At 52.6% G+C, this 14898-nt stretch overlaps 3 protein-coding genes and 1 long non-coding RNA gene across 31 annotated transcripts in view; 1 reads left to right on the plus strand and 3 right to left on the minus strand.

Annotated features, from left to right (window-relative positions):
* Positions 1 to 5148, minus strand: part of TMEM25 (transmembrane protein 25) — a 23615-nt gene extending 18467 nt beyond the window's left edge. For 4 of the 15 annotated variants that reach the window (XR_012333302.1, XR_012333301.1, XM_033861995.2 and 1 more), the window contains exons 1-6: positions 3891 to 4871; positions 3142 to 3432; positions 2804 to 2935; positions 2480 to 2510; positions 2224 to 2324; positions 1995 to 2081 (exon numbers count right to left, since the gene is read on the minus strand). Coding sequence is in view for 12 of the 15 variants with exons in the window: in XM_033861995.2 (XP_033717886.1) it covers positions 1995 to 2081; positions 2224 to 2324; positions 2480 to 2510; positions 2804 to 2935; positions 3142 to 3432; positions 3891 to 4539 (1291 nt within the window). In the remaining 3 variants the exon portion in view is untranslated. Of the gene's footprint in view, positions 1 to 574; positions 1854 to 1994; positions 2082 to 2223; positions 2325 to 2479; positions 2511 to 2803; positions 2936 to 3141; positions 3433 to 3890; positions 4887 to 5087 lie in introns of those variants that run through there. The other 11 variants (XM_073808143.1, XM_073808144.1, XM_073808145.1 and 8 more) reach the window with 11 other exon arrangements.
* Positions 5149 to 5222: 74 nt separating this feature from the next.
* On the plus strand, positions 5223 to 10852 carry LOC109550964 (uncharacterized). 3 transcript variants are annotated; one of them, XR_012333304.1, is made up of 4 exons: positions 5223 to 5354; positions 5813 to 7409; positions 9067 to 9173; positions 9509 to 10852. It is a non-coding gene; the product is annotated as an uncharacterized lncRNA (long non-coding RNA). The 3 variants fall into 3 exon arrangements; XR_012333305.1 differs by having other exon boundaries at positions 5236 to 5358; XR_012333303.1 differs by lacking the exon at positions 5223 to 5354 and having other exon boundaries at positions 5645 to 7409.
* On the minus strand, positions 5340 to 9515 carry TTC36 (tetratricopeptide repeat domain 36). The gene is made up of 3 exons (XM_019941803.3): positions 9030 to 9515; positions 7839 to 8027; positions 5340 to 5672 (listed from the first exon to the last, which is right to left on the minus strand). Exons 1-3 carry the CDS (start codon positions 9361 to 9363, stop codon positions 5410 to 5412), a joined length of 786 nt encoding a protein of 261 aa, XP_019797362.2. The 5' UTR covers positions 9364 to 9515; the 3' UTR covers positions 5340 to 5409.
* KMT2A (lysine methyltransferase 2A) overlaps positions 9839 to 14898 on the minus strand; it is a 76131-nt gene continuing 71071 nt past the window's right edge. For all 12 annotated transcript variants that reach the window (XM_073808138.1, XM_019941799.3, XM_073808137.1 and 9 more), the window contains one exon: positions 9839 to 14743. In XM_073808138.1, the coding sequence (XP_073664239.1) occupies positions 14468 to 14743 (276 nt within the window). In that variant the 3' untranslated portion in view covers positions 9839 to 14467. The remainder of the gene's footprint in view (positions 14744 to 14898) is intronic.

Consider the following 14898-nt stretch of genomic DNA (forward strand, 5'->3'; position numbering starts at 1 on the left):
TGGTTGGGAGTCCGCCTGCTGATGCAGGGGACGCGGGTTCGTGCCCCGGTCCGGGAGGATCCCACATGCCACGGAGCGGCTGGGCCCGTGGGCCGTAGCCGTTGAGCCTGCACATCCGGAGCCTGTGCTCCGCGGCGGGAGAGGCCACAACAGTGAGAGGCCCGCATACCGCAAAAAAAAAAAAAAAAAAAAAAGATACACACTGCTGTATATAGCGATAAGTAGTAATTCTTTCAATTAGAACAGACCACATGGTGTTAAAAAATGTTTACCTCGATGCACTATAAATTCTTTTTGTGTCTTTTAATTTTTCCAGATTTAAAAGACTTAAGAGTAGAATATCACACTGCTATATATAAAACAGATAAACAACAAGGACCGGCTGTATAGCACAGGGAACTATAGTCAATATTTTGTAATAACCTATAATGGGAAAGAATCTGAAAAAGAGTATGTGTGTGTGTGTGTGTGTGTGTGTGAATCACGCTGCTGTACACCTGAAACTAACACACCTTCGTAAATCAATTATACTGCAGTTAAAAAAAAAAACATATTTGAGGGAATGAAACAGATATACAGCATTCACTCAGTCAGGTTTATTGAGAATCTACCACATGCTCAGCACTGTCCTCGGCAGTAACGTGAGAAAAATTACAAAACAAGATATCAAGAAGGGAAAAATACACTTTGCACTCTGTTAATCTGCAATCTTTTCCACGTTGCTTTTCAAAAGTGTTCTTGGGTCGTTTTGGGATATGTGATCTCCCTGCTTTTTCCATGTTCCCCTAAGGTTTCCAGCACTGTCAAGTTATGTGCCACTATGGCCATCCCCTAAAGAACAGAGGATGGGACAGGAAGAACAGCTTCCTGCTGATGGGGTAGTCAGGGCTGGGGTCCCATAGCGGGGTGGATACTTTGAGCAGGAACCCGTCAACCTCGAGGGCTCAGGGCACTCACAGTGAACCATAAAAAGGCCAGACTTGGGGAAGCCCCAGACAGGGCCCTGGGGCCCTTGCTCACCCCCTCCCTGGAAGATGTGCTTAAAGTGCTAACACTGTAAGAAAACAAGGCATAGCTACATGCAGGCCTGGACGCACCAGACTTCTCACCTCCCATTCTTCCCCTTTCTTGTGCTAACACCAGGCGCTGGCACCACCAGGGCCCAGGCCAGAGGGGAAGTCTAGTGCCAAGTGAAGAAGTGGAGAAGGTCCAATGTATAACCTGTGATGCCCAAGAGGGGGCTGGGGCAGAGAGGTATGCAGCAAAGGGTACTGGTTTGTGCTTGGCCAGCGCTGCTGGGCCAGAGGTGAGTTCCTGTGCAAAGGGCAGGTTGGTTCTCTACAGCTAGCAGGGTCCTAAATTTTCCCTGAGGGAACAAAGCTGCATAGCATGGGAAGGAGATCCAGGACGTGCAGGGCCCTCCCAACCAGGCTTGCCCCATGCCTGCTGTACACGGTGCTGAGGAGCACCGGTGTGGGGCAGAGCTGCCCCAAGCCGACAGGATCATGCCATGCCACGCTTAGATGCTGCATGACCTCCAGGCGCACCTGGACAGACAGCCCCATCCGCCTGGGCACAGGCAATCATGCAGGCCCTCAACCAGAGTTGGAACAAGGGCTTAGGTCCACCTGGCAGCCTTGCCAAGGATACCAGTGACCCAGAGGACAAGCAAAAGTGGCAGTGGCATGGCCTCTTCCCGTTGGCAATGTGGCCAGGCCTTGGAGGAGGACCGGGAGGGTGCCCAGGGGCCAAGAATGCACCCTCTGTCTCGGCCTCAGCTCAGAGCCAGATCTCATCACTGCTCACACTGGACACCCGATAAATGTAGCCCAGCATTGGGAGACGGATGAAACCTGCGGGTCAGAGATCCCAGGAGACTCAGTCACCCTCATTCCTTGGAAGTTGGGAGACCACTCTCTGCCCCTTGGGGATTCAGAGGCCTTTGGCACAAGCAAAAGGGCCGGGGAGCCGGGCAGCAGGCCCCTTTCCCATACCTCGGCTGGTGAGGAGGCCGCCGGGCTCCGGATCCAGAAGTTCTGGCTGGCTGTTGTCCTGAGCCATCTGCTGGTCCGCTCGTTTCCCTGTGGGGTGACAAAGGGGATGGTGCCCAGGATGAGGTGTGTGCCCAGCGGGGTCTAGACCCTCCTAAGGCCCAGGGTCTCTCTTTTTCTCAGAAGCACCTCCACAGATAAAGCTGGGGCCAACAGAGGGTCCTGGACGTACCTCTGGAGTCCGGAGTGAGGTCGCTGAGCTGCAGGTGGGACGGGAGGGACATGTTCTCCCGCGGCAGGCGCACGTTGTTGAGTTTCAGGTTGTTGGAGTCACTACAGGGCAGAAAAAGGCTTGGATGGGCCCTGGCACCAGCGGGCACAGACTCCTGCTTGGGGCCCGTTCCCGAACTACCAGAAAGCCCAGGATCCCCCCTGTCCCCATGCTGCCTCTCCATTTGGCCCATCCACACAGCCCCAGGGAGAGTTACCTAGAGATCAGGGATGGGCGCCGGGAGGGGCCTGAGGAGAAAGAAACCACAGCAGTGTCTCAGTGTGCCCACCTGCTCTGGGCTCTGCCCCCTGCTCTCTTCAGGCCCAGAACCCTCAGGCAAAGGGTCTCTCAGATGCCCAGACTGGCTTCCCAGTGCCTGGCCCTGCTACCTGGGATGCACGTGGTCTAAATCATGGCCATGCCCAGGAAGACCTGTCCTACCACTTGTCAGAGACGTTCTGCCCATGGCCTTGCTGCCCACCCCCTGACCTCGCCTCCCCTTCCCCAGCCACCCTCTGCCCCCGCCCTGCTTTGGCCCTACCTTTGGTCTTCTTCGCTTTCCTGCAGACCAGACAGGCCACCAAGGTGCTGAACCCCACCAGGGTGCCCAAGGCAAGCCCTCCGGCCACAACGATCCCCAGCAGTGGCACTTCCACCCGGGTGGCCAGGAGCCCTGCAGGTCATTCTCTGGTTAGGTTCCACACGGGCAGGGCCCCCCAACTCTGAGATGCCACAGGTCACTACTCTGTCCTCCTTGCCCCAGGTGGCCAGGGACAGCTTTCACCAGACTCGCCCAAAAGGCAACAAGCCTTCCTGTTTCTGCACCACGATCCCACACCCATCCGAGGCTTTGCTGGGCCCGTGGCTGGCAGTGCTCACCTGGGGCCGGAAGCGAGGCGCTGGTGACACCCACGTCGTTGGTGGCCACCACGGACAGGTTCTGTGGCAGGCTGCGGAGCTGCAGTTGCACGGTGTGTTTGGTGAGCCAGGGGTAGTTCTGGGCATCCAGCACCAGGAAGTCAGAGGTGTTGACAGTCACCGGCCCATCCTCGTCGATCCAGGTCACGTTGGCAGGCGGGTTCGCACGCACCAGGGCAAAAAGGACGACCAGGAGGCCCGGGCCTTGAGCTTCCTGGTACTTAGCCCCAACCTGGGCAATCTCCGGCTTAACTGGTACAAAGCAGAGAGAAGTATGTTCCCACCACAGCCCCTTGCACGCCTTCCCTTTCTTCCCAAACCCAGAAGGGAGCCAGGGGTCTGGACCTCTCCTTAGGGGGCACTGGGAAACAGGATGGCTGGGTCTGCCAGAGAGGCAGCATTTCGTACAAATGAAGATTAAGAGTATAAACACTAGAACCAAAATGTCAAGATTTGAATCCTGGCTCTGCTGCTTACCAGCTGTATGACCCTAGGCAGATTGCTTAACCTCTCTGTGCTTCAGTTTTGTCGTTTGTAAAATAGGGACAACAATAGTAATTACCTCATAGGATTTTTGTGAGGATAAAGTGAGTTAATATTTGCAGAGTGCTTAAGTGTTTTTTAAATGTCCTACCAGACCACTTGCCTGGTGGCTGCTGGGGGTCCCTGGGCAGAGAACCTCTGTCTCTGTCCACCTGAGGAGCACTCACATTGCACATTGAGGAGGACGGAGGCGTTGGCTGACCGGCCACTGTCTGGGTCTTGCAGGGAGCAGTTGAGCTCATGCTGGGCCCGCTGGGCAGTGACAGTGAAAGTGCTGGTGCCTCCAGAGAAGGCCTCCCTGCCCACGCTCAGCAGTCTTGAGGTGCTGGTCTTCTGTAGCTGTCCATCCAGGTACCAGGCCAATCGGGGGGTGCCAGGCCCCCCTGCCACCCAGCAGGTGAAGGCGTGGCGTTCATTCTCTCGAAGTGCCCGCTCTGCCCAGGTATGACCATCAATTTGTGGCGCCAACTCCCCCCAACCTGGAACACAGGGGATTCTGTGGAGAGCTGGTGGAGGCTTAGTACTGTTCTGTGGCCGGGATGAGGTCCAGTTACAGAAGGGCAGCAGGCCAAGAGACAGAGCACCTGGGTTCTCTAACCAGGGACGGCTGGACCTTGGGGAGGTGGATGAAGGGAACCCAACTCTGGTGCCTGGAATGGGTACCCAAACTGAAGGTGCAGGCAAGGAGGGGACAGAGGGGGACTTGACCGCACAAATGCACGGCCAAGGGATGAACAGGGGTGTACCTGAGCTCAGAAGGGCCGGCAGGAGCAGAAGTGTGTGCGGGAGGGTAGCTGGCCCTGGAGGCAGCGCCATGGTGGCCCCGGCCTGGGCCCCAGGCTGCCGAGAGAAGGGGGCAGGCCTCGATGTTAGCCAAGTGAGAGCAGACAAGCTTAATAACTGCTCCAGGAATTTACTCTCCAGAAACAAAAATAAACCATGCGCGGAAACACAAATGTAGAATGATCCACAGTAGTGAAGGCAAGGACGCAAATGGTCGAGCCCAAAGGTCCAAACCAGCCAGCACGTACCTGTACACCTTGCGGGCACAGAACTGAGCGCTGACTCCACGGGACAAACAGGCACACGCTCGCAGGTACACAGAAGCAACCTGCAACCGTGCAGCCCGCACCCGGCCCAGAAACACACGCGCGCGCGCGCGCGCGTAAACACTCGGGTACACGTGCCCCTCCCCCAAAGGGACCGTCCTTCTCCCGACCCCGGCTCTCTCCTGCCCGCTTCCCTCACCCACCTACGCCCCTTCTCCCCTCCTCCGGATTTGGGCCGAAGAGAAGAGGATCCGGGACGCGGGGGTCGCGAAGCATGCCCGCCCCCGCCTCGCCCCGCCTTCCGGTGCGGCTCACCTGGCTCAATCCCCGAGAGCAGCCGGAGCGACTGCTCAGGTCTGATGAGCACTGCAGTCATCCGCAGGGGCTCGGGCTGCGCCAGGCAGGGCCAATCGATGCCCGACCTCGGCCCGAAGGACCCCACCCCCCACCCCTCCCCCAGGGCGGCGGCTCCGGGGCCACGTCCCGGGCCTCGCAGACAGCCTCCCGCGCGGGGGATACTTGAGCGCCCTTCCCTGCGGGGACGGCGGAGGATGCAGACACAGGCGGTGGCTGGGAGAGCCGGCAGGTTTATTGGTTGCGGGCGCCCCCCCTTCCCTCACGCCCGCCCGCCGGCGGCTCAGCGCCGGTCGCGGGGCCCGCGCAGCTGCCCCATCATGTCGGCCAGCATGCGGTTGCACAGCGCCGCATACGGGTTGAGCAGCACCAGCTGGCGCCGAGCGAACGGGCTGCCCAGGCGCGCCGCCCGCTCGAAGTCCCCACGGGCGTCGTCGTCCCGGCCCTGCAGTCGCGCCACGAGCCCGCGCTGCACGAAGCTCTGGCGGGCGGCGCGACCCCGGCCGCCGCTCAGCGCCAGCGCGCGCTCCAGGTCCTCCAGGGCACCTGCGGGACCGACGGACGGGCGGGGGTCAGGGCCGCGGCCAGCAAGCGATCCGGACCCGAGTGGAGGCTCTGGGGTTCGGCCGTTTACATCCCGCCTACACTTGACCCTAGAGATCGGTATTGTTATTCCCTTTACGCAGATGAAGACTGGAAGAGTTGGCAAGACTCGGCCTGGGCTGCACAGCAGTTAGTGGCAGAGCTGGGACTGAAGTCCAGGTCTCGCCTTGTCCGTGTTATTTTCCACCATCTGATACATCAAAACACGGACGGAGGGTCACTATGTTATGAATCTGGCCCTGTTGCCAGGCGCGCATACGTTATTAACCATCTACCATGTGCCAGGTGACTGACTCCGAATCCCAGAGTCCAAAAACATTAGAATTAACTGACAACCATGTCTTATACAATAAAGTCCTTTTTTTTTGCCGCACCGCGGGGCATGCGGAATCTTAATTCGCCGACCAGGGATTGAACCTGTGACCCTGCAGTGAAAGCGCAGATTCTTAACCACTGGACCCCCAAGGAAGTCCCTCTCTAACTTTTGAAGACATTTCTCTCCTCTTTTCCATTGATGCCTTAAAACCGCTTCTCTCACCTGTGTTCTCTACTGACTGCCTCTTCTCATTCTTTATTTCCATGGTCTTCATTATTTTGTATCTAATTTTCTTTGAAAGAGGTCTTGGAGCCAGAGCTGGCCTGCAGCATTTTTGTTTTTATCATCCTCATAAATACTTGGCTTATTAGGCATCAGAGCTGTGAACTCAACCTCAGGCAGCCAGCTGGTATCCACTGGAGGGTACCGAGCTGCATTTCTTCTGGGCTCTGCTTCAATTCACTCAAGTTCTCTAGTCTATAGCGCCTGTCAGGGCAGGGCGCTGGGGGAGCGCCAGCAGCATCCTCAGCGAGGCTGATCTTCCCTGCTCTCTCTCTGTGTGTTCTGGTCCCCGGAACCCAGCAGAGGCTCTGCTCCCCATCCTGACTGGTCGGTTGAGAAGCTTTCTAATCACAGCATTCCTTGGTTTCCCTCAGAGGAGCTGGTCAGGAGGAATTGAAGGCCTTCTCCAGGCAGAATCCCCTCTGATGCTGTCTGGGGTTTTGGTCTGCAGGCTGTCCCAGCAGCCTTTATGGCCCTGCTCTGCCAAAGCCAAGTGGCAGACAAGCCTGGGAAAGGCCCTCAGAGTCCCCCAATATTCCCAGAATGGAGTGCAAACTCCTCAGCCTGGCATTCCTGGCCCCAGGAACACCTCTACCACCACGGGTCTCGATAGTCTAGTAGTTCCCAACTAGGCTTCTGTGGTTTACCCTTTAGTTGAAACCCGTTAGTGATTCCCGGTGTTTTCGAGACAAAGTCCGATCTCGGCCTAACGTTCGCAGTTGTTCACTCTCTGGCCCCTGTTTACCTCTCCAGGCTCTGGAGAGGCTCCATTCTTCCGGCACTCCCTTTTCCAGCCAGATTCCCTGTACCTGTCCACGACTTCAGGACCTCTACAGGCCGTGCCTTCTCCCACTCCCTGCCCTCCGTCCAGCTAACGCCTACTCATCCTTCAAAACTCACCCCTCAGGAACAGATCCCATGCTGAGCCCTGTCAGCTTGTTATGCTGCTATTATGTTTATGTGTCTGTTCTACCCTCTAGGCTGTGAGCTTCTTGAGAAGTATTATCATGTGGGGATTAAGAGCACAGGCTCTGGAGCCCTGCCACCTGGACCAGATCCCAGCTCTGCCGCTTCTCAGCTGTGTGAGTAGGAAGCTACTTAACCTCCATGCTTCAGTTTCTTCATCTGTAAAATGGAGATAAGAATAGCACGTACCTTTTAGGGTTGTTGTGAGGATGATACGAATGACTACAACTCACATGTGAAGTGCTGAGTGCCTGGCACACAGTAATTGCTATAAGCACTATAATCGTCCGCACCTAGCCCACTGCTAGAATGGTAGACTCTCATTAAATTTTTATCAATAAGTAAATGGAATGCAGTCCCCCTGACTCTCACAATATCCCCAAGAAATTAGCCGAGCCCACGGTATGTCTCTTATGGGTAGAGGCATACGTTCCAGAGGGGCTTAGTGACTTCCCACGCCCCATGCCCAAGCCCCACAGACACACCGCCTCTGGTCTGTGCCCTCCCCGGCCCCTCTGCACAGGCTCCAGGGACTCTCCCCTCACCTGCCACGTCTCCCTGGAGTCGCCGGGCCTGGGCTCGGTTGCTGTAAGCCGAGGCCCTCTCAGGCAGCAGGTTGATGGCTTGGCCAAACTTCTCCAGGGCTGTGCTGAGGTCGCCAGCCTCTGCTGCCATCACCCCTTGCAGCTCCAGGGCCTTGGCCTGCTCCAGCTGTGCTCGAGGGAAAACTCCATCTGTGCCAGGGAGGGAGCCAGGAGGGGACAGGTGTGCAGTTGGAAGCAGGAAGCAAAAGCCACCTGGGGCTTTGGAAACCTGGGACACGAGCCAAGGCTGACTGGGCAGGGGTGTAGGTCACAGCAGGAGTCAGATGCAGTGTTTGGGGCAGGGGGAACTGAGGTCAGCAAGGCAGAGAGCTAGCACTGCTTAAAGTTCCAAAGGGACCTGGGAAAGGGGCCTTGGTTGGCTCCCCACTGCCAAGAGAATGAAACCCAAACTCCTTAGCCTGTAGCTAAATGATTTGCTCAAGGTCACACCGCCCATAAGCTGCACCGCTTGGATTTGAACCCAGGTCTTTCTGGCTCTTCAGCCTGTCTCTGTTTTGTTCTACTCCACTGCTTCCAACAGGAAGGCCTCCATGACATACCCGGGTCATGAAAACCATTTCCAGTGTTTCTCTCAGCTTTTCAGCCTGAAGTTTCATTAAGGCTTAGGTTTCACTCCTTTAGAAACAAAGGGCATCAAAAACCCCTGACGCGGAAAGCAGGCCCCCTTAGGGGCTGGTGGAAAAGCCAGTGAGCGCACTCGCTCTGGAAGAATTAGCTCAGGGCTTGGCTTGTAAGGTGTGTGACACTGAATACTTGCTTAGGTTGGAGACGTTTAGCTGAGCCACCCCCTGCCCTGTTTCTCTCTTCCCTGCTGTGGAGGGTGACATACTCTGTAGTGACAAAGACGTGAGCGTTTCACATGGCCCCTCTCCCCATCAGCACAGTTAAGCTTGGACCATGGGGTGAACTGAGCGGGGAGGTAAGTTCAGAGGGGGGTGGTGGAGGAGAAACCTGGCTTTCTCCTCTGGGCACAGTGACCCTTGCCAAGCCCCCGTCAGTGCACTGAGGATCAGCAATCGTCATCCAAGGGTCGTGGAACAAGGGCCCTCGTAAGACCACCTACCTCTGCCACCCCAGTGAGGCAGCAGACCAGCCAATGTGGAGAGCTATACTCCAAGGTCGAATACTGACCTTCATCTCCTTCTTCCTTCTCTGCTTCCTCTCCCAGGTCCAACCCAACAATGTCTCCAAACGGAGTGTCGGGGTTGAAGATGGCCTGCAACACTGCCTGATCATTTGGAGTCCCCATGGTACTCAACTCCAAAATCCAAAAAGGTGACTCCCCGTGAGAGGGAGGAAAAAGGGGTGAGGGCCGAGCCTCCACCCAGCTGATCCAGAGGGAGGAGGTCCGTTTGAGGACCAGCCCACATGAGGAGTGTTGACCACTCCTTGGCTGCAGTGTAAACTCGGCCCCCTTTAACCTGGGGATAGTGACCCTGGCTTGACAGAATATATTTACAAACATTTCTCAACTGCCTCCCTACCCCCACGCCAGTCCTAGGGAGAAACAAGAGTAAATAAATTGCATTTCAGCTTTAAGGTGGAGTGGAGCAAAGAGAGGGTACTGCCCAGGCTCTCCCTGAAATGCTTTCATTTTATTATATTCATAGATTGGGAGGAACTCGTTAGAAGCCAACGCTTGACCACCCGTGGATGAAGAAGGGGGATATGTACAAAGTAAAGGAACTATTCCTTTGTCTTCTTGACCCCTTCCTCATATCCAGAGTTCATTAGGTCCTGAACATACATCACTGATGAATAAGGGGAGAAAATATGGTTAAGAGAGACAGTGTAGAGTGGGGCCTGAGTGTAGAGTGGGAAATGATTTCACGATTCCCCCTTAAAAGAAAGGACTGTGGAAGGGACTTTGTAATCAGGTCACGGGCCACGCCCCTCCCATTAGGCCACCTCAGCCAAAGCCAAAAGAAAGTTCAACCATGTGCAGCAATAAACTTGACATGTTTATTAATTAAACTATCACTTAAATAAAAAAAAGTGCATAGAAAATAAACATGTTTAAAAACTCCTTTTTTTTTTACAACTATGTACACTTTTTACTTTTACATTCAGTCTTTCGTAGACAGCTTTCAGCATTATTATTTTTTGAACTATTAAAGTATTTTCCTTCATCCCTGTCACAGGGAGTTAACACTGATGGACTTTAGACACATTTTTTTTCCTTTATTTTTCTCTTTTTCTCTAACCAGAAGCTTGGAAGAACACAAGGGAAAAAAAACCGAAAGATCTGTTATACATGATAAAGTTGTCAAGAAATGTCTTATTTCTAGAAAAGAAGCTTGTCATCTGTTGAGCTTTTGAAACAATTATTCAACTACCTGTATTTACTAAAGAGACTGTTAAAAGTTCAATAAAAGAAACACCACAAGTCTATTTTCTTGGTTGAAAGACAGAACTAGAGTACCTCGGAACAAGATACCAGGAAAGCACAGAACACAATTTTCCCCTAAATGCAGGTGGTAACCCCAACATTCATAACCAAAAATAGAGAAACAAGGAGTACAGGTACTGACTGGCAACATTCACAGGCAGAAAAAATCCAGGTGACACCATTTCTGCATTTCTCTCTGATCCCAGAAATGGACTGTTCCGCCATCCCCTTAGGATGGGTCCCCCTCCATTGGGCGGGGGGATCAGAGGAGCGCCAGACTGACATTTTCCTGCCACTACTAGCAACTGTAACACAATCCTTATCTATAGTGTTAAGAGAATTAAAAGCCATGGACTGAACTAGGCTTTGTTACATGGTGCATTACTATATTAGTTCCTATATATATCATATTTATATTTATTTGAAAACCAAAACAAAAAAGTTGCAAGTTTTCAGAGTGTGAGACTTGACTGGTATTCATGATTCGGCACAAAACCATCTGCTAGATAACCTTGTATTGCTTTAAAATGAAGGAAATGAAACATAAAATTACACCCAGCCCTTTGCAATGACCCGCTTTTCCTTTAAAAAAAAAAACCCAAAAAAACCACAACTTGATTTCTATTTTAAAAAATCCCAAATCAAACTTAACATCTGACAAGGTTTTGACCTTTAGTATTTTCAGATATTTGATTGAACGACAGTCCTTTAGAAAGATACATTCATTAAAAGGTTTTTTTTTTGTTTTTTTGTTGTTTTTTTTTTTTTTTTTTTTTTTCTTAAATCAAGGGAGCTGCATGGTGCTCACGGCATTGGCCGGGGGTTTGACAGAGGCAAGCGGGGTGGTGGAGTGGATCCCGGCAAAGGAGTCTGGTTGAAAACGTATATGTAGCTGCCAGGGCTTCCCCCTTGATTCTTGTCATTGGTCTAAAAACAGGAGGGGCCGGGCTGGAGGTGGCGGACGGTAATGGAGGGAGCCAAGGGACCAAGTTCCGGCCAAAGGGTCAGCGCCATGCAGCTATTCTGGTTACACAGTTGTCACTGGCCACCAGGAAATGCAGCCACGACAGGTTCTAGCAGCGAAGCTGTGAGCTGGCTCTGTCACTGAGAACTGACCAGGTTTGCAGCTGTTACTCCCTTCGGGATGCCCCTTAGGGGATTCTTGGGAATGACCCACCACAGTTCCTCAGTCTGCACTTTTGTGCGGAGATTCCCTTGGTCACTTTCAAAAGAAACTCGGAGGTGTTTTGGAGATAGCTATGCCATTTTTTTTTTTTTGCCTTCTTTCCCTCTTGTAGGGAAACCTTAGCTTATTCCCCAAGTTGCTGGCAGGTACGCTGAATTTTGGCAATGGACTCAAGGCTGAGCTCTAAGAGGAATTCCTCATTTCCGCGGTTGACAGGGAGTGGAAAGGCAAGGCAAACCATCTGCAGCTGGCAGGAGAAGGAGAGCTGGGGGTTCCTCCCCTGGCCTCAGGGTTTGGGACTGGTAGAAAGAGCTGAGGAGGGGCTCACAGTACAGCACGGCCTAGCAGGGCAGTAACTAGGTCTATTTAGCTGAGTTTCCCCCACCCCCGACTGGCCTTTGGGTCTTTCTCAAGGTGAATTCATGACCCATCAGTGCATTAATCATTTCAGTAACAAATGCAGCTTAAGGTATTTTTCTTTAAAAAAAATAGGAATAAAAGGATTTACAAAAAAACCTCACACAGTGCAATAATAAAGGAAACCAGACACTAGTGGAACCCCTTGGGCCACTGTATCTTGTCACGGGCAAAAGGAGGAAGGGAGGTGAGGTCTGGGTAGAGCGCTTTCCCCAGCCCCCTGCTGACACTTCTCCACGATGACAGGGAGTCTCTGCCTTCCTGGCCACAGTGCTGGGCTCCTTGCATGACAGTGAAAACAGTGACAATGTTCCAGCAGAGCCACCAAAGTTCTTAATTAAGGTCACGGAAGAACAGGGAGCCCAGGATGGAAGGCACAGCAGAGCCACGAGTCCCGGGGCAGAGAGCGCTGGGCTGAGTCGTATTGCTTCGCTAGACTTCCTTCCGTAGAAATGGGCTTCTCGAGGCGAGAAAAGGTGCCTCGCCCTCCACTGGACTACGCTGCTCTGAAACCTTGTAGCTGACAGAGGCAGAGGAGAATCTGCTTTATCGTGAGTGGTCAGACTGTGCTTCAGTTTCAACGGGCTGCCCCAAAAGAGGGCACAGGGGGATCCGGGGGGGTCTTTGCAGGCATGAGGACTTGGTGGGCAGAGGGAGAGGGAACGAGGTGACCTATGAGGCAGATGGTGATGGAAAATGTCAGGTTGCCATTCAGCTTGGTTGCTAACTCTGAAGGAGGAAAGACGAGGGAAGTGTAGGTTCCCACCTCTCAGCACTGAGCTGTGCCAGAAAGGAGAGAGACAGGGCAGGAAAGAAGAGAAGAAACTGCTGTGTCGAGATCCTACCGCAGCCTTTTCAGGAGCTTCGATTTGGGAAGGAGGGGAGTGGCCCGATGGAGTTGGGGGGACCTTCCTTTGCCATTTATTGTCAAAGAGCAAACCCAGGAAACGTTTATGTCAACAGGGCACAAACAAGCTACACATTAAACAACAAAAAGTACACCTTCCAGGGGGAAGTTGGGCAGGAAAAACCAGACTTTGTGTGTTCAGCTGAATATTTTCTCTAACTTCATCCTATGAAAATAAAAAATTATTAAAAACCGATCTTCTTTTAAATTAGGATAATACCGCGGTTTAAAAAATAGCCTTGTCATAAGTGCTTCTCCCTATGAAGTGCTTCTCATAGAAAAATATACAAAATATATTTACATTTATAAAACCTTAAATAGTAAACTGTAAACAGAACAGAGTAAAATCCAATGACTTAATTTAACAGGTTCAGGACACTGTCTTGGGGAAAGGAAGAGAAGAAACATTTGATGCTGTTTTGACCACATCCTAGGGAGTAATCAGGGCAGTAGTGTCATTTAATTTACTTTATCTATAGATTTTGTGCAGGTGGCAGAGTTCCCTCGATACAAGGTGGTCTAGTCCCCAAGTTTTGGGCCTTGAAATCTGATTAGTGTTCTGCCTTCAACTGGACACTGACCATTGAAAAATTAAGTCTTCCTATGTCTTAACAAGGGGAAAATAAAGTTATCACGTCCTAGGAATGGGGCCCAGGGGTTACCCTGGTTGTGATACTCTGGTTGTTGCATGATTCAACTCCTATTTAAATAATCTTCCTCTTCTAAAAAATCATGCTACATATATTTCTTTAAAACTCTCAGTGGAGTTTTATGAAAACGTCTCCAAATTCTGTCTGGTTATGGCCAATGGCTCCTGTCCACTTCCCCACTGGGAGTGCTTACAGGCTCAGGGAACGTTTTGTAGGCACATCCTATGCCCAACAGGGAGTGTCCTCGAGCAGGGAGTCACTCTCCCCTACCACCCAGAGAGCACGGGAAAGCAGTGGGATGCAGAACGGGGGACGAGAAAAGTGGAGTGAAGAGAAGGAATGAGAGGGAAGCCGCTCCTATTGTCTAGGAAGGTGACTGTCTGAGATAAGGCTCATGGGGGTAACACTCCCACTTACAGCCCACAGGCTCAACGTCTGGTAATGAACTGGCACAACCCCAAGACAGCCTTTGACACCAAAGGTGCTAAGAAATCCTGTCTCCCAACCAGAAGGGAACTCTCAAGTGGGAGCATCGTAGGGAAAACCACCAGACCGCCTTTGTTCAACACACGGCTACAGGCTGGGCCCGGCTGGCAACCAACCCCGCCCGCACTGGGGCTGTGCCTGACCCCTTGCTTACAGTGCTCTGGAAAGGCCAAGGCAAGGATGGCAACTTCTCTCTGAGGAGGTGCTCAGGCCCGATCTCCCAACATAACTAACCCTCTATAGGCTCCTTCCAGGCAAGTCTGCTAGGGACCCGTTTCCCGCTTTTTAACGGCACACAATCAGAGGGGCCCCAGCAGAAAGCCGATCGCGGATCTTTTCTTCGAGACCTCATCTCTCTCCAGGACTATGATCACATGTATAATGTGAATATGGGACCTAAGGGAGCCCAGCCATCACGGAGGCCCCTCAACTGTGCCCACTCAATCCTGGAACTCCTGGCTGCTGGCAAAGGCCTTCGGCACTGTTTTGGAGGCCCTGGGTCCTAGTGCTCCAACAGTGGGGAGAAGAGCAGCTTTAGTTTAGGAACTTCCGGCATTTCTTGGCACCACAGTTGCAGGGTAGCTTGTTGCTGGCATCCTCAATGGGGAACTTATAGTCGTAAGTGAGTTCCTCCCCTCGGTAGATTTTGCGCATGGCAAAGATGACAATGTGCTTCTGCCCGTCGATATTAATAACCCGAGAGTAGCAGTTAGGCTCACATGAGTGATTGATGAAGCGGGCAGCGTTTCCATGCATGGTGGCATCTACCACCTCGGAGTCATCGATCCGGAACATGTAGCAGCCAATGCCCTACAGGAAGGAGAGCGGAGAAGAACCTGTTATTTATTACAGCGCAGGCTTGACAACATTTCCCAACCTTTTTCTGATGTGACCTTAGCCACTGATGAACAGGTTCTTCTGGTAAAATTTCTGGATTTCTCCCATCTTTCAGGATGCTTCCATGA

This window comes from Tursiops truncatus, chromosome 8 (assembly GCF_011762595.2).
Source record: "Tursiops truncatus isolate mTurTru1 chromosome 8, mTurTru1.mat.Y, whole genome shotgun sequence".
Taxonomy (NCBI): Eukaryota; Metazoa; Chordata; class Mammalia; order Artiodactyla; family Delphinidae; genus Tursiops; species Tursiops truncatus.